At 41.2% G+C, this 25,124-nt stretch overlaps 1 protein-coding gene across 1 annotated transcript in view; it reads left to right on the forward strand.

The window, feature by feature from the left end:
• Positions 1 to 440: 440 nt before the first annotated feature.
• Positions 441 to 25,124, forward strand: part of ubl3a (ubiquitin-like 3a) — a 38,795-nt gene continuing 14,111 nt past the window's right edge. The window contains exon 1 of the mRNA XM_073479103.1: positions 441 to 1,137. Within this exon, the coding sequence (XP_073335204.1) occupies positions 1,111 to 1,137 (27 nt within the window). The 5' untranslated portion in view covers positions 441 to 1,110. The remainder of the gene's footprint in view (positions 1,138 to 25,124) is intronic.

Below are 25,124 nucleotides of genomic sequence, written 5' to 3' on the forward strand. Positions count from 1 at the left end.
GTGTAAAGAAGGGCGTAATTTCTACTAAGGATGGGGTTATCTGTTTTTGTATGTTTGTTTATAGTTTCAGTAGATTTCCTCAATAAAATCACTTTGAAAAAACCCCCCAGCTCATCTGGAGGCTTTTCAAATTATATAATTGACCCTATTATTTCATTCACAGTGAACATTCATCTGAAAGAACCATTTATCCTATCCTAACATGTCGTAAAGTATCTTGTCCCTATTGAGGAAACTAATCAGGGCTATAGACAAGGGTGTCACTTGTGTTGAAACGTGGTGGGGACATAAGGGCTTTATTGTGCCACCTTTTAAGACGAAACCTTCATCCTTATAATAAAATGACCCAAAAAGGAAAAGAAAAAGAAATACACTGCACTTAAAAAAAGCAACGTGGTTTTACTTTGGAAAATGTAGCCGGAAGTGCCATGTCCGTTTCCGTTACTAGCTTGATGCTAGTTCCCTGAGGCAGGATGACAGCTGAACGGGTCGTGTAGGTACAGCAGCGCAGTCTCTAACATTAACAACAACCACCACAAACTCTCGTTTTAAAGAGGAGGACCGGCTTATTTCACCGAGCGACACGTCTCCGTACCGAGCGGCGGACGTGTTTTGAGTTTATCAGAGGACGCTTACCGTTAACCTTGCGGATATTTGTTCTTTTTTCACCAAGAGAGAAAAAGATCCGTGTCCGGATGTGCCAGCAGTATTTGGTTTTTCGCATGGCGTAGGCACCTTTTCTAAAGCAGGATACTCTTGGTGTTTGGAGGGTCGCAGGAGGCCCTCGGGTCGACAGCTTATCCCACTAACATTAACTATACGTCCAAATTCGCCGATTTGTGCGGGGAAATGATCAACGACATGGTTGTGCAATAGAGAGCAGGAAGAAGGGTTGTAACACGTCTCGACTACCTCAGTGTTGTGACTGTGGAGAGGCAGCAAGTCACCAGGGATAAATTGTTGTTTCCTGCTGTCAGCCCGACAACGACGAGTGTGTGAGAGCTATTAACAAGGGAGACGACGAGAGGAAATATCTGTGTCTAGTCTTGTGTGTGTGAGTGTGTGTGTGTGTCAGTGTGAACCCCTCCGAGGACCGGGAAAACCTTCACGATGACGGGCAGCACCCCAGCGGACATGGTGAGAGAAATTGACTGTCAGTTTTTCCACGCCGACCATTTACATCCACTTATTCCCTCAGGGTCTCGACCAAAAGAGCAGCATTGGAAGGTGCTCTTCAAGGCTGCTACTTCTGGTTTCATTAGCTTCATTTCTTCACAGTGTTTTGAAAAGATACTTGACATTGATTATGAACTATTACATCCTAGTAGTAATTAATACAGTTGGGTTTCTGGATCTCCAGGGCACCTTGGGAAGGAAATGGCACTTAAACTTAACTGATAAGGATCCTTATCGGTGTTGGAATAAATTTCCCCCACATAACTTTAACTCAAGTATACCTTCATATTTTTACTTGCCGTTTTTATCATTTTTAATGTATTTTTCCTATAGTTGCAGGCAGCCATTGACTCCCATTGATTTTTTCTACGGTGTGAATTTTATTAGCACACTCTTTACATGTCTCAATCATAGTGAACATTGAGTCTGCAACAATTCTTGTGTGCCCAGTGTTACGTACCCCAAAATCAAACTTAAGTAAAGATATCATTTTAAAATGATTCTTTGGTAGGAGTGAAAGTCAACCATACAAATAGTAGCCTACACACAACCATTTACGTCCACTTATTCCCTCAGGGTTTCGAACAAAAGAGCGTTTGAAAGTGCTCTTCAAGGCCTCTACTTCTGGATTTGTTCATTTAAGTTCTTCACAGTATTGAGAACATTGTTGTCATTGATTATGAACTATTACATCCTATTATATATGTAGTAGTAGTGTTTCCTACAGCTGGGGTTGTGGTTCTCGAGGGCACCTTGGGAAGGAAATGACACTTTAACTGAACTGATAGGGTCCTTATCAGTGTTTAAATAAGTTTTACAACCAAAACTTTAACTGATGTATGACTTTACATTATGGCAGGCCATCTCTAAAATACATGTTGGACTGTTTTATATTTGTTTAATGTATTTCCACTTTTTTACAGTTAGCACACAGTTTAGCAAACTCTTTACACGTCTCAGTCATAGTTAACAATCTGCATCAATTTTTGTGTGCCCAGTCTTAAAATCATACTTAAGTAAATATATCATGTTGAAATAATTCTGGAAATGAATGGAAGACAATGGTATACTGGAAAACTAGACAAAATTCATAAAAAATTGCCAAACAAAATGATTATCTGTGATCTTTGTATCTTAAGATACAAACCCAGTACTACAATCCCACTGGGATACATTTAATTGTTCTTTTGATTAGATTTATTTATATTGTAATTATACTGTAATTCCCATAATGGCCAAGTATCCAAATTTCTCTCAGATCTGTATGCCAAGCTCTTATCAAATGGCTCTACCTCTTCACTGGTGTCCACTTTATATTTAATGTTTGACATTTAGCAAACCTCCAGCATGACAGAAAGCAAGGCTGGAAAGATTTTAGCAGGTGCCCCTCTGCTTGATTTGTGCTCTGAAAAGGGTAATTGCATCGCTGCTACAACCCCATTATGTCATACCTGCTGCAGTAGTGGTACTTTAAAAGGAGCAATGACCTTAAGTCTGTGGTCATCGTCAGGTGACTTTATCAGCTTACCCCCACCCCACCCTCTAAAGACACTATCCTCTTATGACTTATTTACTTATTTTACACTAGCTTACTGCCTGTGGTGTGTTATGAACTCTCATCATAAAGATTTATGTCAGCCTCTCATGGCTAAGCTAGTCCTCAAATTAAAACACGTGTAAATACCTTCAGCTGGGTTTACCCAGTCAGACATAAGATTTCGCCTCCGTCTGGCGTTTTTACGTCTGTCATCTTTGCTGCGTGGTGCGTGACGGCTCTAAGAATACTTCCAGGTCTATGTATAGAAAGGATAAACCACGTAATGTGCCCCTCCAACGGTTAGACCAGCCTTTCCAGCTGTGCCTGCGCTCCTGCATGTACGAGTTCAGCTGATCCCTCTGAACAGCAGGTCCATTATGTTGTCAGGATGTTGGGATAATACAGTGAGGAAGTTAGAGGTGAGCTGACTTCTATGTATATGTAGTCCAGTCAAAGCTAAAGCATCTAAGTATAGCACATCGCAAGGAATTTCCACGGATTATGGACATAATCATGAGCCAAATCTTTCATTTTCTGACCTGATATGACCGGTAGTTAAATCCTCGCTCATCCTAATGAACGTTCATAGAAAGTCTTGCATTATGTCACCGTCTGTGTAGATGTAGGAGGCTTCAGTCGCAGTTTTACGTGTCAGTTTAGAGTTGTGGTTGACTGCAATAGTGTTCTCCTTGTGTATCAGAGCGGTACATTATCATTCAGTCGGGAAACTTTGGTTCCAGCCTCCAGCCTCCCTGCTGGAGTGTCTTCAAGCAACACACTGAATCCCTGCCAGCTGGTTTAAAGCTCTGCCTGATATGTGCTCTGTAAATTTCCCCGCGGGGGGAAGTATCACATTATTATCGCATCATTTATCGCCAGTGTCGGGCATAAAGTTCATTTCTCCGACGGTAACGTAATAATATTTTTTCAACCGACAACTCTCGATGCATTGTTTGAAATGAGTTTTATACTTGCCAGAGCTTCTGGCTTCAGGCTCATGTTATTATCATGCCTGCAGCAGAAACATAAAGGTCAAATTCTGCACATGAGTAAGATGTCTCAGGACTTCTGCCAGTGTAAATGTTCAGAACAGTTGCATCCCTTTGTGGCTTAGCTCGATCTATACCTCAAACTAGTTCCATGTGTTCCCCAGGGAAGTTTGAGGAAATATCAGCTATCTGCGTTTAACTCATCCTGTGTGGTTGAAATCAGCAGCAGATGCAGATTCTCCCTTCGTTCCCCCCAGCCCCCTCCCCGACTCTCTCTGTCTGTCTGCGGAAGGAGCACACACACTTAAGAAGGCTGTATAGAGTGGGAGTGAGAGTAGGAGGAGAGGAGATTGCTGGTGCCAAACATTGTGGGTGAATGAATCTGAGAGAAAGAATAGGAGAAGGAATAGTCATGACTCTTGAGAATGGAGGATAGGATTTTTTTTCCTCGAAAGGAGAAAAAGAGGGGAGGGGTCGAGGGAAGACTGAAGGATGGGGAGGGGGCAAATTGCCTCGCTCCAGGCAGACCTCAGAAGTGCTGACAGGGTCGAAATGGTCCCCATGGCAACAGTGGGACGCTTGGATCCGAGGTCTTGATGCCCTTGTGTGTGTGAGTATGTGGAGGCATTGGGTTGGGGCGCTCTGCAGGTATGTGTGTGTGTTTGTAACAAGAAGCAGACAAGAGGGAGAGTAGTACAGAGGCAGGAGAAGAATAAAGCACCTCCATTCAGATAAGCCTCGCTGAATAAATACACTCCTGAAAAGACTGAGAGTCCCATGGAGCGGTGAGTGAATTTCAAACATCACCGCTTTGGATATGTCCCAGCACAGCAGACAAGATAGGGAGCTCCAGGTACACACATACTTACATGTAAGGGGAAGTACTTGACGGCTCCCATTTATCATAAGAGTTTATCAGTTGTTACTAACACCTTTATTGATGTTTAATAAATTATTTACTAGTACTTGTTATGAGCCTCTTTTAGTAAGAGCTTTTGGGTTAGCCTGGCTCCAAAAAATCTGCAATCACTGCCCACTTTTCAGTTATTTCTCAGTGATTCAGTTATGAAGGAGCTGAAATCATGAATCATTAGACTGAAAAATTAATTGGCACTACTTGAAAGCAACAATGAAATGGTTTCAGCTTCTCAAATGTGAATATTTGCAGGTTTTGTTTGTCTTTTTTGATAGTAAACTGAATATTTTTAGCGTTTTGAACTGTTGGTCAGACACCAGTTATTAGAAGACGTCCTCTCGGTCTTTGGGAACGTGTGACAGACATTTTCCACAATTTTTATAGACTTAACAGTTAATCGAGAAAATAATCATCAGATGAAATGATAATGAATATAAACATCAGTGTTAGTTGTTAGTTACATATTGCCTGAGTAGAAAGTAGTAACAACATGACTGCATGGTGGAAGTGGTTACTAAAGGCGAACAGGCAGGCACACATCTGATCCTGATAAAATATGAATAAATAAACACTGTTACCACACGTATACACTCACACACACTCAGTGGGTAGTATTCAAACACCCTGTCATTTGTGCAGTGGCCAGTATGTGTTAATTTGTGTTGGAGGTGGCAATCACAGCCTTAATACTCGACCAAACCAGGACTTACGATGGAGCGTATTACCCATCACTTTATAAACTAAACATCTATTCAGAACAGTGGATTTTTATGTTACTGTATCAGTATTTGGCTTAAAGCTAGTTAACTCTCTTATCCTGTGTGGCTAATTATAATTTTGGTGCATTGAAAGCAGCTCATAGTTCACTCCCGCAGTCCCCTTCAGGCGCACAGAAGCACAGTAACACACCCACACAAAGGAGTCAAAGGTTAGGGTCAGAGGTCAGCAGTGTGTTGGTCGCGGATGAAAGAACAATGGGAGGGGAATCCTTGCTGCTGAAAGCAGCGCTCCGTGTCTCCTCTTCCTACTCGAGCTTAGCTCAGCACTTATGATACCGAGCAGCTAGAGACCGAGGGAGGTCCGCAGGCGGTCTTCGGCCTCGGGCAGGAGCTGCTAACAAGGCTTTGATTGACACGTTCAGAGGGAGAAACAGTTGGATGGAACGCGTCAGCGAATATGTGTGCCTAGCCGATGCCATGTGTCTGAGTCACAGATCAGGATTACATCATCCCGCCTGGGTGCAGGAGTTGATATATCGACTCTGACATTGTCACATGTAGGCCTCGGAGTGCCACGGAAAGTTCTGACAGCAGGTCTGGAGGTGCTGGAGTTAAACTCCATTCATATTAAATTCAAGCATCTTTAGGAAATTGATGATTCAGAGTTAAAACACTGGCAGATTGTAACAGCAGCTAAGAATATGTTCTGCTTAAGATAAATGATGTGAATACACAGATATAATGATAATAATAAAGGATAAGTGATTGGTCTGCATGATATTTCTGTGCTGTGTTTTGGTATTTATCTTTTTAATCTATGAGGCCGTACTTCATCTCTGCATTTTGTATTTGTATCACCACTCAGCGAAGCTTATGCCCATTAGTCCTCTGTGGTTGCACAGGGTTCATTCAATTGTATTGATGCATGTCTACAACACCGACAGGAAGTCCAATTCAGAACCTGTCATCCATTGATTGCTTATGTAACTCTTTGCTTGATTATGTTTGTTTGTACGGCATGTGTCTGAACATGTGCATCCTATGCGGTGATATGAATAATGGCACGATGCTGCGCAGAGCTAGTTCTACATACCTGTCAACACTTCTGCTTTCCCTTTTTTTTCCATCTTTCTTGTTTGGTCCAGCTTATCACTTATTCATAATATACTGTATAGTCGCATGGTTCCTCTACAGGAGTTGTTGTCGGTGAAGAATTTCAGAAATATCAAATTTTCTGAAGCTTGACAGCTATGAATTTGTTGATTTTCTGAAAATTGTACTGTATGATCTACTTGCATTATGGTTGTAATCATAGTAGAATTAGGCTCAATCTCATTTCCAGCTTTTATCCTTACCCCTTGGTTTTGATTGCCCCCTTGCCCCTCAGAACGGAGTTACAAGAGGTAGTGGTAAAAATCTTCCCCTATGAAATGGGACAACCCTTCAAGACCCTCATACGTCATACACAAACGTAGCTAGCTACACTTAACAATGTAACATTAGCTAGCTAGCTAATTCTACGGAGACATCAGCAAAGTCATAGGGATTTTTTATGTGTGTAACAAAGAAAAGGACATAATACATTGAAGTGACAGCGAGTTCTCATAACCTGACAACTGAACCTGGTTTCCTTCTTGTGCATGTGCCACAAAGGGGCATTGGTAGTGGTTGTCGGGGAACAAAACCCTCACTTTACAGCTGTCATGTTACACTCAAAACTCAAAATAGCTGAGCTGGCTGGGTGGTTAACAGTTAACTCAAAGTCACCCACTTTTCCTGGAGGCTACCACACCCACTCCCAGACAGTAGCGTCACATTCAAACGACTCATTTAAACTTGGGTTATTGGACGCATGAAGGTGTCTCAATCAAACTTTTACCTTAATGTCAATGTTTGCAGTGGGTAGCCAAGTTGAAACTGGAGTTAAGAGGTTTTTTGTTGACTGTAAGGCTCATGATAATTGAAGCAAGAGGCATATTTCACAAAGCAAACTTTAATAACCACCCAGATTAAATCTTCTGGATAAAGCTAGCTATTACATTTCATCACTGAGCAGGCTTCAAAGGGAGACCCTATCTCTTTTGTGGTGGGTTTGCATTTCTGATTAGCCCAGCTAGAAGACGGAATAGTTCTGTGTGAGTAACTCAGAGGGTTTCTAAGAAAGAAAAGTCAGTGTGTGCGTGTTGGGATAAGGGCTTATTCTGCTGGAAAATCCCCCTCTTTTCAGCACTCAGTGTTGGCAGGTATGGCTTTGCTCAGGCTGAGGAATGTGTTGAACTGCTTCACTGTTTCTCGGGGCTCCCAGGGTTCCAGTTCAAGAGGAAACTTCTGGTCTGCACTATTGATTCTGGTCCTGATCTCCATTGATAGTGGATAGGCACTTGTTGTATGCTGCATGTCTTCATTACCTTGAATATTCATATTGTAGGAGCAGCGGTAGTGACATAATGTACGACAAATTCACAGGGCTGATTACTTATTCCTGACCAGTGAGCTCTTGCAAAACAGTCTCTAAGGTATGTGCTGGACGCTGAACTCAGAAGTAAAGTGAGGACACTTTTCAGCTTTTATGCCAAGTGTTACAGAGTCCGAGCATGACATAAAAGAGTGGGTGTGAGTGTGAGTAATGTGTGAGCACTCAGATGGTCCTAACTAGACTCGGTATGCCTGCAGCCACTTTTGTGTGTGTTTTGTCCACATATTTATGCATGCACACATTTGCATAAAGAAACGAGCTAAAGCACAACCTGTTCTTCCTGTTAAGTCTGATGTGTGCTGTTGGCTTTGCCGGTGGAGTAACACCCACTCTGGTTCACTTTTGCTCCAGAGTACAGCCCAAACTAGGGCTGTGCCTGAAGGCCATTGTTTGCATGTAATGGTGTTGTGCCACTACCAAATGGCACTATGCCATGATGGTGTTGCAATCCTTCTCCACAATGGAAGGAATTTAATTCTGATATCTAAGTACAATTGTCTTTTTGCTTAAAATGTAGTTTGTTTGTAAACTCCTCAATGTCATTAAAACCCCTCAAATACTCAGAAATGATACTAATTTACCAAAGCGGTAAAAGAGCAGCTTTTTGGTTAAACTAAAAAAAGAGAAAATAAGTAACTGCTTCCTGATACTAAAGAAAATAAATTCATAGGATGCTGTGGGTCGACTTAACTGAGAAACTGAAAGGAGGAAGAGAAACCTGAGGGTCACATATAGAGGAAGACGAGCAGCCAAACACAAGCTCATCGTACTGCACTTCACTCTCCACAGATCTTATTTACTAAAAGCAGCTGTGAAGCAAAACTTGCTCATTTGTATATTTTTTCAGAACAGCCAACCAAGTTTGCCAATCATTTTTTGCCAATCAGTAATGTGAACTAATGTGAATCATTGATGTAAACTGGGAGTCACTCAGTAGCTCATGTGTTCCTTTTAGATAATTGGTTTCTAATGGAAATTCTGCACAAATAGTGTGCTCATACCATATTGATTTTAGTTACAAACCAGACATTAATTGCATTGACAAGTGTGGGGGTCTTGATACAGTCTTTAGTTTAAATGTTATTGGCATTTAAGTGATGTCACAGGAGGAGAACTTTGCATAAAGTTTCAATTTTCCCCCATATGATTTAAAGGGATGTTAAAAAAAAGCCCTCAAGTGAAAAAAAAAAAGACACTGTATTTCCCTGTCAGTCTAAATGTTGAGTCGAAAGAGATTGTATGTGTGTGCGCATGCGTGCGTGTAGGAGAAATAGGGGATGGAGGGGAGGGGTGGTGTTTGACTAGCTCAATAAAAGGAGCCTTTCAGCTGCCCTGGAAACAATTTCCAGCTGAGGGGACATTTATATTAAAGCTTTGCCTTGCCAGCACAGACTGTTCGTGTGTGTGACAGAGCAGCAAGCTAGCAGCAAACTGTCCCTCTTCCTGATACAATTTGGGACGGGCTGCCCCTTCCAGATCAGTGCTTAAATCTGTCCCTATATTAGAATGTCCTGTCCCTGCACGACCGGACAATCAGACAGTGTGTTCTGAGGGAATTAGAGGGTCAGTGTTGAGACTCTTCGGGTCCCAGACAGGGCAGCTACGAGCCACAGAGCAGCCATCCAGAGGTCAAGCCTCATCGACTGGATGTTCCAACTGGATCATCTGGCCTCCAGTCCTCTCACACTCGCCTTTCAAACCCAGACTTTAACCATGTTGTGGTTGTCAATTAGAGAATGACTTTCTAATGCTTTCAAAATGTGAATGAACCGACAAGATTTTTACTCAAACCCAAGAACAATGCGGCATATTTGACTGTCTTAATGTTACTGTAGCTAAAGGGGCTGCAGCTAATGGTTGTTTTCATAATCCAATCAATCAGTTCCTTTTTGTGGTAAGTTGATTAATTGTTTCAAGTTTTTTGTGATATAAAACAAACGAAAAGCAGCATCACGTTTATCATTTTTTTATTATCAAGTCATTTATTAAGCAAATGTGTCTGTGAACAGGCAATGACTGCCGTTAAGCAGGTAGAAGCTAAAGATTACAGTGTTGAATAAAATCTGGAGCTTTAGTATGCGAGGTACAGCAACACCACGTTTGTGCTACTCGTGACAGATCCTTTTGGTGTCCTTGCACTAAATTTAAACTTGGTAGTAATTCTGAACCTTTCTGCTTAAATATTTCTGCTAAACAGGAGGTAACAGTACATTGACTAAGTCAGAAGTGAAAGACAATTGGTAGGAAATGTTTTTGGCTTGTTGCGGAAAGGTTATCATGATGTCGGAGGTGAAAGCAGGAAACCTATCTGCTGATTTCACATCTTCTCTAATTGTATCGTGTTGACTCAGACGCACATAGAGAGAGATGTCTGTGGGAAAAGTCAACGAGGAGCAGAGAGGCTGAGGTCACAGAAGAGTTAAAGATAGAGCTCAAGAGGAGACAGCAAGAGACTGGAGTGTGTGTGTCTGTGTGTGTCTGTGTGTCAATGATGGCAGCATGGAGAGAGGGTATATTTGGCCTTCATGCTGTCTTGCACAAATTTGTCATTGCATGTTGGATGCTATGGAGCACTCCGAGTATGAATATCTCTAATGATCCCAGCAGGGGTTATGTGTGTGTTTCATGTTTGTGTGTATGTGTGTTCTTATCTGAATGAGCTGGCGGTAATGAAGCATTGGACCTTGGACTAGAATGATTCAGGGCTTTTCATCTTCTCCTTTTTTTTTCTCAGTTTCTTGTAATGAGGAAGCGTTGGTTTATCTGGAGGGAAGCAGCAGAACTTTGACTTCCACAGAGGACATCAGATATCGACCTATAGTTTGGTTTAATTACACATTTTTGTGAAGTGGCTTCTTTGTGCAAGAGATCGTTTTGGCTAAATATACGGTTATGAGCGAGACGGCAGCGTTAACCGACTCTTCTCGGCTAGTGGGTTTGAAAGCTTGGATGTTTGTGGGCGAGTTAGGCTGGCACGTTTTAGCTAAGTTTAGCTGAATTCCGCTGCACAGAGCAGCTCAGTCAGCTGATCTTGGATCAGTTACAGTTCATAGTTCAGTGTGGTTTAAGGCTTACTTGAACCATTAAGGCTCTGAGATGGCTGGAGCAGTAATCCAGTTTAATTTTTAATGGAAAGGTCGCAGTGTTGCATAAACAGGGCCACATCTGTTAAGCCAGTGTGCTTCATTCGCAAAAAATATTTTACCTTAAAGCTAACTCTACATGCACCTTGTTGTGAATTTGTCATTTTATACTTTATCTCATGTGAGAAGCAAATTCTTTATTATGCTATTAAGCTCGGTTGTAAACACCTTAATTATGGTGACGCAACAGGCACCTCTTGGCTGATTATGTCATCTCTATCCTTATATTTTTTTCTTGCCTTGAGCTTGAACAGTGTTTGTTAAAGATCTTGATTGGGTCCCCAGCCGGCCCCCCTCCCCTCCTCCTCTTCCCCCTCCTTCTTGTTGCTGCCCTGCTCTTTCCTGTTGTTGCCTCCACTGTCTCCCCACTGAGGCTGCCTTTTTCCTGTCGCGCACAACACAAACATAACCAGTGGCTCAGATCTCTAACCAGACAACAATGAAAACACAAAACGAAAAGGAAACCCTGGTAGATGCATATCTAACATACTGAAAACACAGACAGCCACACACTAAGTTTGTGTCTGCTTAGGGAACTTATTCAATTAGTTTTTAGTTCCCAGCACAGACTGGTAGAACTGGGGCATCCTGGAGGCTTCAAAGTCCAAGGTGAATTATTGAGGTTATGTTGCAATAGTATATCAACTATTTTCTCCACAACAGTGCCACAAACAGCCTCAAGATTACCTTTTAATACTACTATCAAAAACTATTTTCTTTCAGTATTACAGTGTAGAAGGAAGCATTTATTTATGGATGAGAGACTAGCTAATGAAGCTAGCTAACATGACAGCTCAGCCAAGGAGGTACACCATTATTGTTTACATCCCATGCTGTCACGAGCATGAGCCTCTCTTCCATGAATAGATGTTTACAACAAGACCTGTGGGTTCAATTCGGTATCACACCAAACAGTGTAATAGACCCACCGGTCCACTGTGTCATTGTCACGTTTGGCCTCGCCCATCTGTGAAAACAACACAGTCATTTACGTGGTCAAGTTACCCATAAACAGGCTACATCTGGTTACATTTTAAAAAATAAAGGCACCAAAACTTCTTGGTTAGGTTTAGGAAAAGATCATCACTCGCACTCTGATGATCACTTGGGTAACAGCCCTATCAATGAAAAACCCGACCATCCTCTCAGTACAGTTTGTGGGTCTTTGTTGTTGTTGTTCGAAACAATTTCTAGGAAGAGACATTGCTGTTGAGTTTTTTAAAATGTATTCTTTTGGCACTTTGAGCACCACAAGAGTGCCATTTTATTTAATTTTATTTGAGAGAAGACAGACATCTCTACAGCCAAGATTAGATGGATAAATAACAGTAGTAGTAAGAGGAAAAATATGTATTTGGTGAACTGTCCCTTTAACAAAAAATTTACATTTCAGGTTTTCACAAAGATATTATTCATTGTGGGGCGGTTGCATATGATTGTACTTTATCATCCAGGATTGTATGGTATTATTGTTAAAATGAGCCAACTTCGGTGTTTATTGTCTAGCTTTATGAGCTTCAGTGTTGTCAAGTACAATACAACCAATAAGCTTTATGTTTGGTGTTACACGTGCTCACTTAAAGATTGAATGAATTGCTTTCCTTGCATGTAAACCTGCATCTATTTCTGCCACTGCATGCAGCTTCATTCCTGAATAGGCCCAGAATATGCTGTGTGTGTGTGTGTGTGTGTGTGTGTGTGTGTGTGTGTGCGTGTGTGTGTGTGTGTGTGTGCGTGTGTGTGTGTGTGGTAGTAATACCCCTGGTTGTTTCTGTCCAGTGCCATCTGGTAAATTCCAGCACAGAGGGCATTTTAGCTTGCCAGCAGTCTCTTCTGTGTGCCCCCCTTTCCCTCACACACATACACAAATTCACATGTAGACACATGCATGCACACACACACACACACACACACACACGGCATCACGTGAGTTGTGACTGCAGGGCAGTACTCTTTTCTGAGGGAGGAAAGAAAATGCAGCGTTGTGGATGTAACTGCTGTTTCCCAGCCATTTTCTCCTCTCCACTCTGATGTTTATTCTCTTCTTGTGCGTGCTCTCTCACATGTCTGCTTAGCTTCATTGTATCTGTGGAAATGGACAAAGAAGGTAATATAGAAGTATCTTGAAAGGTTTTTTCAACTCACAAGACATGAAGCATTCAATTATACATTGGATCATGACCGATTGTAGTTGATAGGACATATGTTAACCTAATCAGTAAATACCTGCACAAAGAGGAAAGCCAGAGCTGCAGATTTTAGAGCCGCAACTAATGATTATTTTAATTATTGATCATTTGTTTATTAATTGTTTAGTATAAAATGTCAGAAATATATTCAATATAAAATGATATAAAGCAGATTAAGGCAACCAATTCTCACATTTAAGACGCTGGAACCAGCAAGTGATCTGCATTTTAGCTTAGTAAAACTCAAACAGTCAATCGTTATCAAAATAGTTTTCTGGAAATTGACTTTTATTAATTACTTCAAGTCTAAGATTTATTGCATTTGCCAGAAGGACTGTTTGTTAATTACATTGGTGCCAGCTGAGAATTTAAAAAATGCATGAAATCAATAAGTGTAATGAAAAAATTGGTTTAAATATCCGTAACTTTAATTTTAGATGCACTCATGGAAAACAGGGAAGAGCTTGTTCTCAGAAAGGACAACTGGAAAGGTTACAAATCAAGCTAATCCTGACTGCAGGGCATCACCGACACACCGCTGAGGGAGACCACCTAGGAAAGAGGCTGGGGGTGGAGGAAGGGGAGGAGGCAGAGGTCACTGCAGAGCATGTGGAGAGGGGGGAGAACAGCAAGGGGATGCTTTACTTGACTCCAGGGCTTTCACATAGCGGGGGGTCAGGAAAACACAGGGGAGGAAGTCACATTGGTGAGATACCCTGTGATGGAAGTGAAGGAGAGTGAGAGGAGGGGGAGAAGGAGTGAGCAGACAGGGCTGCTGCGGAGCAAATAGTAGGAAGAAGAAGGTAAAGGACAAGAGGTCTTTTCATCAAAGCCATCATCAGGGATCATCCGCACTCTGTGTGGTCCCTTCACACCAGCAGCATGCCGACATGTGGCATGTTGGCCTTTGGGTTTGTGTGTCTGCTGGTGACTGGTTTTTCCCTGGACAGACGGAATAGAGACGAGGAGGCTGGACTTGGCAAATCATTTCTATTTTGGGAAACAGAACTGCACAGAAATGAAGATGAAACAAATTCCAGTGCTAATTCAAACTATCAGGGCTGCAACTAACGATTATAGGTATTGTCAATTAATCTGTTGATTCTTTTCTTTCAATCGATTAGGGGCTGGGTTTTTAAAAAATCTATTTTCTGATTCAAATTGATCTTCATTTGAATGATCTGATTTAGATCTTTTTCTGTGGATGCATGTCAGGGTCCAAAACTACCACCCGACAAACTGCAAATGCGGGTAGGACTATTCGCCACACTGATGGATAAATGTACCGTGATTATAAACTAAAATGAAAGTTTCTACCGCATTTTGGTGGGATTTTTGAACAGGCTGCTCTGTTTCCTGCTGAGTTTCACACACACAACACAGGGACGGGGAATTCATGGTGCATTCAAGCGCACCTCCTAAACTCAGACATCTATACTTGAATGACCACAAAGGTTGTTAAAAATGGTACTGATCTCTTTTTTTCTCATTTTCCTTTGTTAGAATACATCTATCATTACTTTCTTGTTCTTTCACCATGGCATTTTTAACACGGTGCTAAAATCATAGCAATATCCCATTCATTTTCTACATACGCAAATTCAAACCACAAATCTCTGAAACTGTTTAATTCAATTATTAAAGCAAACGTTATTGCTTTTAGTAAATCACCAGGGTGCCTTGTTTAATTAAAGCGTAAGTTCTCTCAGAATTTCTTTCATATCCAAGCAAAAGTGGTATTGTAACTGAATAATACCTCACTTAATAGATATTGAATCAAACAGACTCAAATTGGAAAACCCAGCTAGTTGCGTTGTCTATAAAATGTTAGAAAATGGTTTAAAAGTAAGGCTGTGTTCCCGAAGCCCAGTGATGTCCTCGGGTGTTTTGTTTTGTCCGCAAACCAAAGATATTCAGTTTACTGTCATAGAAGACCAGATAATATTTATGTTGAAGAAGCTGGAAACAGAACTCAAAAATCATCAAACTCAAACTGATGAATCAATTATCAAAACAGTTGGCGATTCATTTAGTAGTTGACAACTAGCTCTGAAAAATACCTTAAATGTTCTGCTTCCAGTCAACAGTCACATGTACCTTAATATGAATTACATATAATAAAGAGAGAGGACCTGACATTACTATTTATCATGGACATGAGGACATCATGTAACTAAATTGGGCTGTTAAACAAGAGTGAAAATCTGAAAAGAGCAATTGAGGTCATGTATTGCAAGAAGACAGCTGATTTGTAAGATGTATTGTTGGACGTCAGAAGGGAAAAGTATTTAAGGGTCATCCTAAGTGGCCACATTTAAAGGCAACATGAACAGCCGTCCATCATAGAGAGGGAAGACATGACATAGACTGGCTAATTGCAGCATGAAAAAGATGTGAATGTTGGGTTGTCGGTGTCGGAGGGAAATGCATGAGGAGATCCCACATAAATCTCTCATACATCTATCTATCATCCATACAGCCCTATTCCACTGCTGCAGCTGTACCCAGAAAAGTTTCAAAATAGCTGCTGCTTATCTTTGCTCCCTCACAGGTTGTATCTGGGAAGCAGGGTGATGTTATTAGCTGATAAACTGCCCCTGAACTGCAGCATGTAGGCTTAAATCTCCATGTTGGCAAACATCCTTATCAGCTCCAAAGGTGCTTTCTCTTGCTACTCTAATGGCTTCCAGTCAACCAGGGAAAACATCATCTCACTTCCTGTATTGCATGGTTTTTTTTTCACAGATACGTGCATATTTCAGTATTAAGCACCTTGCTGTCCCATTCTCTGTCTCATCTCTTCCCTTGTGTTTCACTGGGAGAGAGGGACAGACGGTCTAGACGCTGACAGAGGCATGAGAGGAGAATCGATTGAAGCATACAAGAGCAATTTCACGTCTCGGCCCACAGCTTCAAAAGCGGCCCACACCCCATCCGCAGCAGGCAGTTTGAGGGTGCACACAAATGTTTATGCATGTGCAAAATGTGTGTGAATATAAATGCCAAATAGTGAATGACCACAGGACACAAAGTGGATGTCACCTTCACGCTTCCTCTTCTCGCCGCTTCTCTCTGACCTTCGTTGTCCACTGTCTGTCTCTGTTCCCTCTTGTGCTCTCTCATTTCCTCCCTCGGCCCCTCGGGCTTGCCTCCAAAAGTGTCAGCGTTTCCTCTGTCCTCCTATAGCATCAGACCTCGTCATCACTATCATGGCGTCTGTACAGCATCAGCACTCTGGTGGTGATGCGTGCTACAGGACTCTGCAGATCTTTGTTGTCTGTAAAATCTCTGTTTCTGTTGGTTACTTCTGCTTGTTATTTGTTTTGGGCGTTTTCTCTTTTGTGATTTCATGCTACTATGTCTTTTCCTGTTTTATGTTTCATTTCTCTCTCTGAAAGTATTTCTCAATTTCCCACTTATTGATCTTTTTCTTGTTGTCTCGCACAGTGTCCTTACTCCTTGTGCTGACTCTATAAAGATGTGGAAAAGGTGGGGCTGTACTTTTAACTAATGTTTGGAGCAGGCCTTATTCAATAAGCTTTCAGTGTCCCAGCTTCTAGCTAGTTTGTTTGTATTAGGCTCAGTAATATCCTTACATTGGTAGTGAGAGGTTTGCAGATGTTAGGATGCCAAAAAAAAGGACTTAAATCTGCAACAACAGTCATTTACACATTCAGTAGGTAAGGAGCAACATTTTAATTCATTTGGAGTCATTTTTGTGGCTATCGGGTGATTAAAAGTCCAATATTCACTCTCTTTTAGCTCTGTTTTTGGTCTTTACCGTCGCCCAATAGAAATACCAGGCTCTTTAACTGCTCTTTGCTGAAAACAGCAGTCTGCCATGGCCAAAATTGATTTTGATGAAGGCAGTGAGAGTGAACCAACACAAATACATTTTGGGCAGACAAAGTCTAACATGACCATGCCGGTACAATTAAGGCATTTTAATAGTTAAAGAGTGCCTTTGAGTTTTCTTGTGATTTTTAAGTCAAAATGTTAATCCTGTTCAAAGACAGACTAAACATGCTTCACTGTTAGATGTATAAAGAGAAGATTCATTTTACTGCATTTGAGTAAACCTCATTTGAGGTCACAATGATCTTCCACACCACAACTTCCTCATTTTGCTGTGAGCTATTTAACACAAGCATGCCAACTGATGCACGTACACATTTTGATACCTTCATGTTCGTCAAGTAGCTTTTTTAAATTCTATTTTTTATCTGTGCTCATTGTTTAGGCATCTCGGCATCAAGCCTTTGTCAGGGAAAGGCATTTTAATAGTTTAAAAGAGAGTGCCTTGGAGGTTCTCTTGTGATTTTTATGTCTACATGTATCCCTATCCAAAGACTACCTCTCAACATTTTGTTATAAACAAATTTGCACGGTGAACTCAAGTCAGGCTGATCCACTGATCTAGCTGCATCCAACAGCCAGTTAGCTTAGCTTAGCATAAAGACTGGAAACAGGGCAACAGCTAACCTGGGTCTGTTCGAAGTAAGAAAAAAAAAAGCATTTCCCAGTACCTCTAAAGCTCACTAAAAGTGCAATATGCAATATCTATGTAATAAAACAACAACAAAAAAAACATTCACACACAAAAATCATCAACAGAATGTGTAGAAATATTAGTTTTAACATTATGTCAAAGACTGAAGCTGCTGAGCCTCGTTCCATTGCCAGTGGTATAACACCAAGACCCCATTGCTCTAAGCTCTCAGTCTGTGGAGATTCAAGTCCGCTTATGACCACTAGCTGCATGGCTAACTGAGCTAACTAGCTCATGGCAGCTAGTAGCTACAGCCATAGATAGTGACAGAAAAGAGTATAGATGCAACAGTTAGCGGTCTCCGCTGTTTTTTGGAGTGACCTTTGGCCAATTCTTACATATTGCACCTTTTAATCGGCACATCAACCCAGCTCATTTTAGCTTATGTGTGTTTCCATAAAACTGATTATGAAAACACTAATCTGTACGCATGGTTTGACTCAGCATAGCCACATGTGCCGATGTAAGGGCGTAATCACAACCTAGACCAGCCCGATGCTTTTGAAAAATGTTGCCTCGAAACCAGTGCAGTTAAAGACACACCTTCAAACAGGGAGCCCTGTTGTAAAGGAGATGCAAATCTCTGTGGGGTTGAGCTGACGTGCCATTGAAAACCAAGTCAAATCAAGCCAAGCCAACACGTGCATGGAAAAAGGCCATGATAGTGGAATCAGTCTTCTCATCTAATTCTCAACAAGAAAGCAAATAAGGGTATCTCCCAAAAAGTGTCTCTTGAATGCTGGTGTTACAGCTCTGAATCAGGAAATCCAAGCACTGTTGTCCACACACAGTGTCCTATCAGTGTGTGGGCTGCCTGTGGGTAATTCACAGTAATTTCCTTTAGTTTTTGGCATGGCTTACATTTTGCATGTAAATTTGTTGGCCCTGGGGTTTTGAACAGCCATTTTGAAGTGCAAGACGTAGAGTTTAGGGAGTGGCAGGAGGCAGCAGTACGACGTAAACCTGCCTCAACCTCTCGTGACAGCTCTGATCACAGAGAGGAAGCAATGAGAAGAACGTGTGATCAAAGGCACCTACCTGGCATCTGTCAGGAGAGAAGGAACGCAGCCCTGGGTGTGTGTGTGTGTGTGTGTGTGTGTGTGTGTGTGTGTGTGTGTTAAGCAAGGTGAGTTTTCAGTGAAGACGCCGGGAGGGGAGATGACAGCATAAAAGGGAGCTCTACCTGTTTCTGGAGAGAGGAGAAGCAGCTGATGGATTAAAGGGTTATCTGTTTGTAAATGAGGAGAAGGGGTGGTGAAGAGAGAGGACAGAGAGCAGAGAGCTGTCAGGTACAGTGCCAGCTGGAGCGCAGGAAACAGCTGATCATGCTCGTGACAGGATGGAGAGGGAGCGAAAAGAGGAGCCGAGTTGATTCTGGCTGTGACGAGGACGTCAGTGTATCAAAGGATAGGCCTGTTTGAATGACAGTACAAAAAGACAAGCGCCTGAAGAGAAATGAGAGGTATGAGGGGGCAACTGAGTAATGAGACAAGTGACTGATAGTCGTTACGGCAACTAAAAGGAGACAGAAGATTTGTTGCTTATTTTCTCTCTGATCCAAAACCCAGAGTTATAACTGCAGCAGTGAAACTAAGATGTTCATAGCTGCAAGACAAAAACTAAAGGGTCAGTGTTCAAGTTAGATAAAGAAGACATTAAGATATAAAAGCCATTAATGTCAAATAATGAGTTTTCATAGTAATTATAGCATAGATGATGTATTTTCAGAGGAGCAATAAGTGGAGCCACAGGATATTGGGTGCTATTGTAAAAGACAAAAACCTTCATGAGTACTGTAATGTAGCCATTAGTTGCCTCTGCCGCAAGAAGCTAGTGTGATGCACCACAAAGTGCATCTGATAAAGGTCTGTGTTGTTAGCTCTTACAGTAGATACTCTCTTTAATGATTAATGGCGTTTGTAGACTTCAACAGGAAGAAGGCTTGTGTTTTATGTCCTCTGAACAGGCTGCTCACTTCATACACAAAGAGAGACAGAAAACTCAATGGGTGTTTGATCTCAGGCCAGAAGGGTCACGTGTGGCTTCAGAAGTTGTAAAGTTAACCACAAGCCCCCAGGAAGTTTACCAGGCTTTGAGGACAATTTGACATAGTTGCCAAACTGTGTAATTACAACGTCACATGATGCACACTGACCCAAAAATACTGTCGTTTCACTATCAGAATTTGATCCATTCAGGCTGACATTTGTAAAGCCTAGCAGAGTGTCACTAGTGAAACAGAGCAGCTTGCATAGGAATAACCGAGCCCTGCTTCTATCTCACTTTAGATTCATTGTTAACCACCTGAATATTACAAGCTATACATTATTATATTGATATGGCAAACAGATGTTAGTAAACAGCTGTTTATTTAGACAACCAGCAGAGTAATATTATTGTTCAGTTGGAGTTTCTTGACACCTGGTGAATGTTAGTTCAATATATAATCTCTTTTAGCTCTGTTTTGAGTCTCTAACCAACTCCTGATGGAAATATCTGGCTCTTATCGAGTGATGAGATTGAACTAGGGGTGTGCGATATGACGATATTAGATCGTGAAGGATCAGAATGTGTAGACGATCTGCCAAAGTGCAGAGATCGTGGGATCGTCGAGGGCACATTCTACAAATTGCAGTTCTATGCTGATGCACCGACGCACCAAACATATGGTCGTCAACCTGACCGACCAATCATAGCGAATTACGGGCAGTGACACGCTTTTCTTACCCGCCTCCTTGTTTATGTGTGTAGCGGTAGCCGCATGGAGAGCCATGGCTGAAAGCCAAACGGAGGAGTTGGTCGCTTTTTAAAAAAAACAACAAAAAAACAAAAACAAAAACAGCGTTTCACCATCTCTCATCTCTGCCAGTTAGCCCCTCCACCTGCCGCCTCTCTCTCGCGCACGCACGCACGCACACACGCACACACACACACACGGGCGCATGGATAGGTCGCGCTTGGCCACTAATAAACGGTAAATTGTACAGTGTTCAAATTCCCGCGACCCCCCCACCCCCCGTCGGATAGTCCGACCACTGACGGACTTATTTGACCCTTTTCAATAAGCTGTTTAGTGTTTGGATACTTAAATCCTGTTAAAATGACTGTGTTGAATAAAACAAACAGTAATGTCTTCATTGATATTTTACTTTCATGTTTATTGAAAGCTACCTTTTATGTTGCAAGAGTGCACTTTATCAGAGTGTTGTTGTTTACCTTTTAGTATGTTTACTTTGTTTGCACATGTTGGCAAAACTGCAACTATTTAAATTAAAATCTGTTCAGAAAGGTTCTTTGGCCTAAATTGTATGTTTTTCTTTTTTTGATTTAAGATCGTGATAAAATCGAAATCGTGATTTTATTTTTTAAAAATCGTGATATGATATTTTTGCCATATCGCCCACCCCTAGATTGAACCTAAACAATAAAGACGTCGGTGAACAGCTGAACAATGATCTGAAACTCAGAATAAAGCACTGTGAAGCTGAGGATTAGCTCATTGTTTTGACATTTGATATATTGTTAATATAAAAATATCCATTATAGCCACTTTAGCTTATAGATGGTACTGCATACTGCATGTTTGCTTTTTGTTAACCTGTCCTTAACAAAATGCCCCAAAATGCAGCTTGGTTCACAACATAAAACTTGAAATTGCTTCTATAAATAAGTATTGTATGTTCCTTCACTTTCATCCTGCATTAGTATAATGTCATTATGGTTTTGCTTTTTGGATTTCTTGAATCCAGCCCTTTATCTCCCCAGTCTCTGAGGATAAAAGTAAAATTCCTGGTTACACTGTAGTAGAGTTAAATGATTACTGTGCGTACTGTAGCGATTATTCATTGCAACGCCTGAATGAATGCAGCAGCTAAAACGCTCGCCTCAGGTTATTTGCATTTTCTTTTCAAAACACAGCATCCCATTTGCTGTTTAAGAAAAGACCAGTTGTTTACTCGTTAGACACATGATAAAACTTAATCGCTCTCTCATTAAAGTTGATATTTCACACTTCAGCTGTGTATGAACTTGTAAAAGGAATTGTGAAACTCTGAAATAGTTTTCCCTCATTCATTGACTGCTGGCAAAAAGTTGCTGTAATTGATGAGAAAAGAAATATTTAGCAGTGAAGCATGAGAGAACCATAAATGTGCATCGGATATTGAATACACAGAACTGCACAATGCAAAAAAACTCCCTGTAACCACACTAGACCAGCTTATTGAAACATCCTGTGCACTGCTGAACATGCATAAAAACACAGAACAAGATGGCACAGATGACTAACTAGCATCCTGGTTAGCAGAAGTGTTGTCATGGCAACCAGCAATGTTGGACTAAATCTTGACCGGTCACACTGCTCAGCTGGAGCTTCCTGTTTGCTTGTGTAACAGCAAAAAAAAAAAAATTTTTTCAAGGTGAAACATCTAGAGAACAGGAGCTTTGACACCTCTCGAGAAGATTCTCATTTCTTGTCTCTGTCAGTTTGTTTGACTCGTCATGTGGTCTATACAACCATAAGGAATACCTCACTTGTTGTCAGAGGTTATATGTTTGTTGTCGAATGATCTTTCTTCAACCTTTGTCCTTATAACTTTCACCTGTTCTCTCTCTATTTCATGGAAACAACGAACACCAAATGTTTTGCACAGGGTGCGTACTTTGTATTTATTTGCTATCAGTTAAGTAGTTCAAAACAAACCCTGACACACTAGCTATTATAGATAAGTGCCCTATGAAGATAATGAAAAAGTTAATTATAAGCGTATTTTAGCTGGGTCATGGTCCTGTTGTTCATTTCTACCTCTTAGCTGCAGTGAAAAGGTCTGTTATTGTTACTGTTTGATAATAGTGACGCTGATGTATTCTTACACCAAAGTTATATTTGAATAGTGAACAAACTTATTCTAACTTTGCTTAAAATAAATGTCATAATCAATACATAAGCATGCATCACCCACAAATTTGTAAAGTGAAGTTGTGAAGCTTTAAGTTTGCAATTGCTGCTCGCATCCTGAAAAATAAAATAGGTTTAATCCAATTTTTTGAGGAACAATGGAAAGAAGCAGAGAAAATGTCATGAATTTCTTGGTCAAGTCATTTTTAAAATAATACAAATGTGTTTGCAACTTCAGTCAAACCTTTGTAGCTTTTATTTTGCAGATGCTCTCCTCTGCATTTTATAAGACATAGTTTTGCTCCTTCCCAGGATGAAAATAGCCAGTTAGATCTTAAAATAAATATTAAAGAAAGCAAGAAAAGTATCAGATTAAGTTCTAGAAAGTACCCAAAAACTAATTTTGGTAATGCGCTCCCCCCTAACACAGTTAGACACACATACACTCAGAGATACTGGGATTACAAATCCTCGCCTTAGGCGTTGTTTCTTGTATCACACTATCATCAGTCAGCCGCTGATGCATAACGACTCTGTCTGTGTGTGTGCGCACAAAAGAAGGAACTCACACAAACAGAGAAACTCTATTTATAATATTGTATGAAATGTGTCGAACTCAAAATGAGGCTATTTGACAAATCAAAAGACTTTATTTTCCTGTGAGCTCGCTCGCTATTGTAACACCCGAGGAAGTGAAGCTGCAGCTTCTGATACAGCCTGCCAGTCCATCACAGTGATTCTCTGAAAAACATCCTTTTCAGTGTTTTTAATTAAAGAAAACAATGGCTCCGTGATAGAATTTGTGTGCTAATGGGGGCTAATAACTGCAGTAACCCTTTGTGTGTTTTGCAAAATCACTAAGAGCACGAAATACTGTTTTATTGACTCAGTTTTGACTAATTAAAAAATGGGACGCGAGTGTTTCAGGCTGCTCTTTTTCTTCTTTCGGTTGGTTCACAGTTTGTCCAATAAGCTGCAACGCTGCCTATTTTATCTCCTATTTTGAAGCTGTTAATATTCATTTAAATTTGTTGACAGCCAGGAAGCAGCGCCAGGAGGAAAAGTGCCTACAAATTACTATCAGTAAAATCAGCGACTGATTATTCATGTGGGACTTGGTGTTTTCTCAAAGTGCTGTGCTGCTACATTCTTGAGTTTACAGTCGAATTTTCTTCAGATTTAATGGGCAAGTCAAAGCAGGCTGGCTGCTGCTGGATCCAGCTGGCTTGTTTTAAACAGACCCCAGTCGGGCTAATCACCCACCTCCTCTCCTAAATTCATTCATACAGCAAGGAATCCACGCTGACAGCAGCGGCAAACCTTACTGCGCAGACTACCTATAAAGCTGCTCTAATATATTCCCAGAGGAAGGCTTCCCACTCTGTAATTTGTTGACTGCTGCAGAGGGTCTAAAGAGCAGCAATACTCTTTAATGCACTTATAAACACAAGCACACATAAACGCACATACATACACACACACACAAGTGCCTTGAGAAAGAGTTGAGAGCGGTACTCGGGGAGGAATAATTATAGATGGCATTGAATTTCCTGCTCTCCACCGTGTGCAAGCAGTGTTTAGCCAAGAGGGTTTGCTTACTTCACATGTTTACACCATGGCACTACTTGGCAGCAGGGTCACATTATTGTAGTGTGTCTGAATGTCTTGTCTGCAGTAGAGGCTTGACAGGCATGGAGCTGTGTCACCAGTTTCACGCAGATCTAGCCTTATTTTCATTTTTTTCCAGACGTAGCCAAGAATAGAAGCGGCGGCACCAGGATGTTTTCAGCATTCTGATACCAGAGCTTACAAATACTTTTACATACTCACATCGGGGGGAAGTGTTGCACTCACTATGTTGAAGCTGTATGAGACTTACTGTAGGCGAGGATGTGTTGTTTGTTTGCATGATATGTGTACTGTATGTTTATGCATGAATGTATGACGCACTGCTCCCCCTGTACCTGGAGCCATTGTATTCGTTAGAGATAATAGATGGTGATCAAATATACTTCCTTGAACTGGCTTTGAAACCTCATTACCAGCCCCTCTGCGGAGGAGAATCTAGAGAGAAGGCACGGCGACCCTCAGACGAGAGGGGGGCAGGGAGAGGGGATGAAAGAAAGCCTTGATTCAGTTAAAATCAGAAAAAGAAGAAAAACGCACAGGAAAAACTCACCTGTAGGGGGACACTTAGAAGAAACAAACAACAATAACACCATTTTAACACCAAAATTAGTGTGAATATGCAGGTATTTTAAACACCGCTAAAAATAGGCATTCGACTTTTTCACGTTGTCATTTCTGTTTTTGTTTCCTTGTGTATCACGTTCATCATCATGAACACGCAGGAACAACAGGGAACAGTAGTGAGCAGCAGATCATATACCTCGTCAGATTTGATCCAGCAGACATTAAAACTTATTTTAAAGAGTCGTGATGATGAATGACATTCTGGATAAGCCACGTCTTTTTTCGGAGCTGATGATAGAGGTTGCTAAGGAGTGAGACATCTCTTTTTTCTGATCTCTGT

Source organism: Pagrus major, chromosome 13, assembly GCF_040436345.1.
Source record: "Pagrus major chromosome 13, Pma_NU_1.0".
NCBI lineage: Eukaryota > Metazoa > Chordata > Actinopteri > Spariformes > Sparidae > Pagrus > Pagrus major.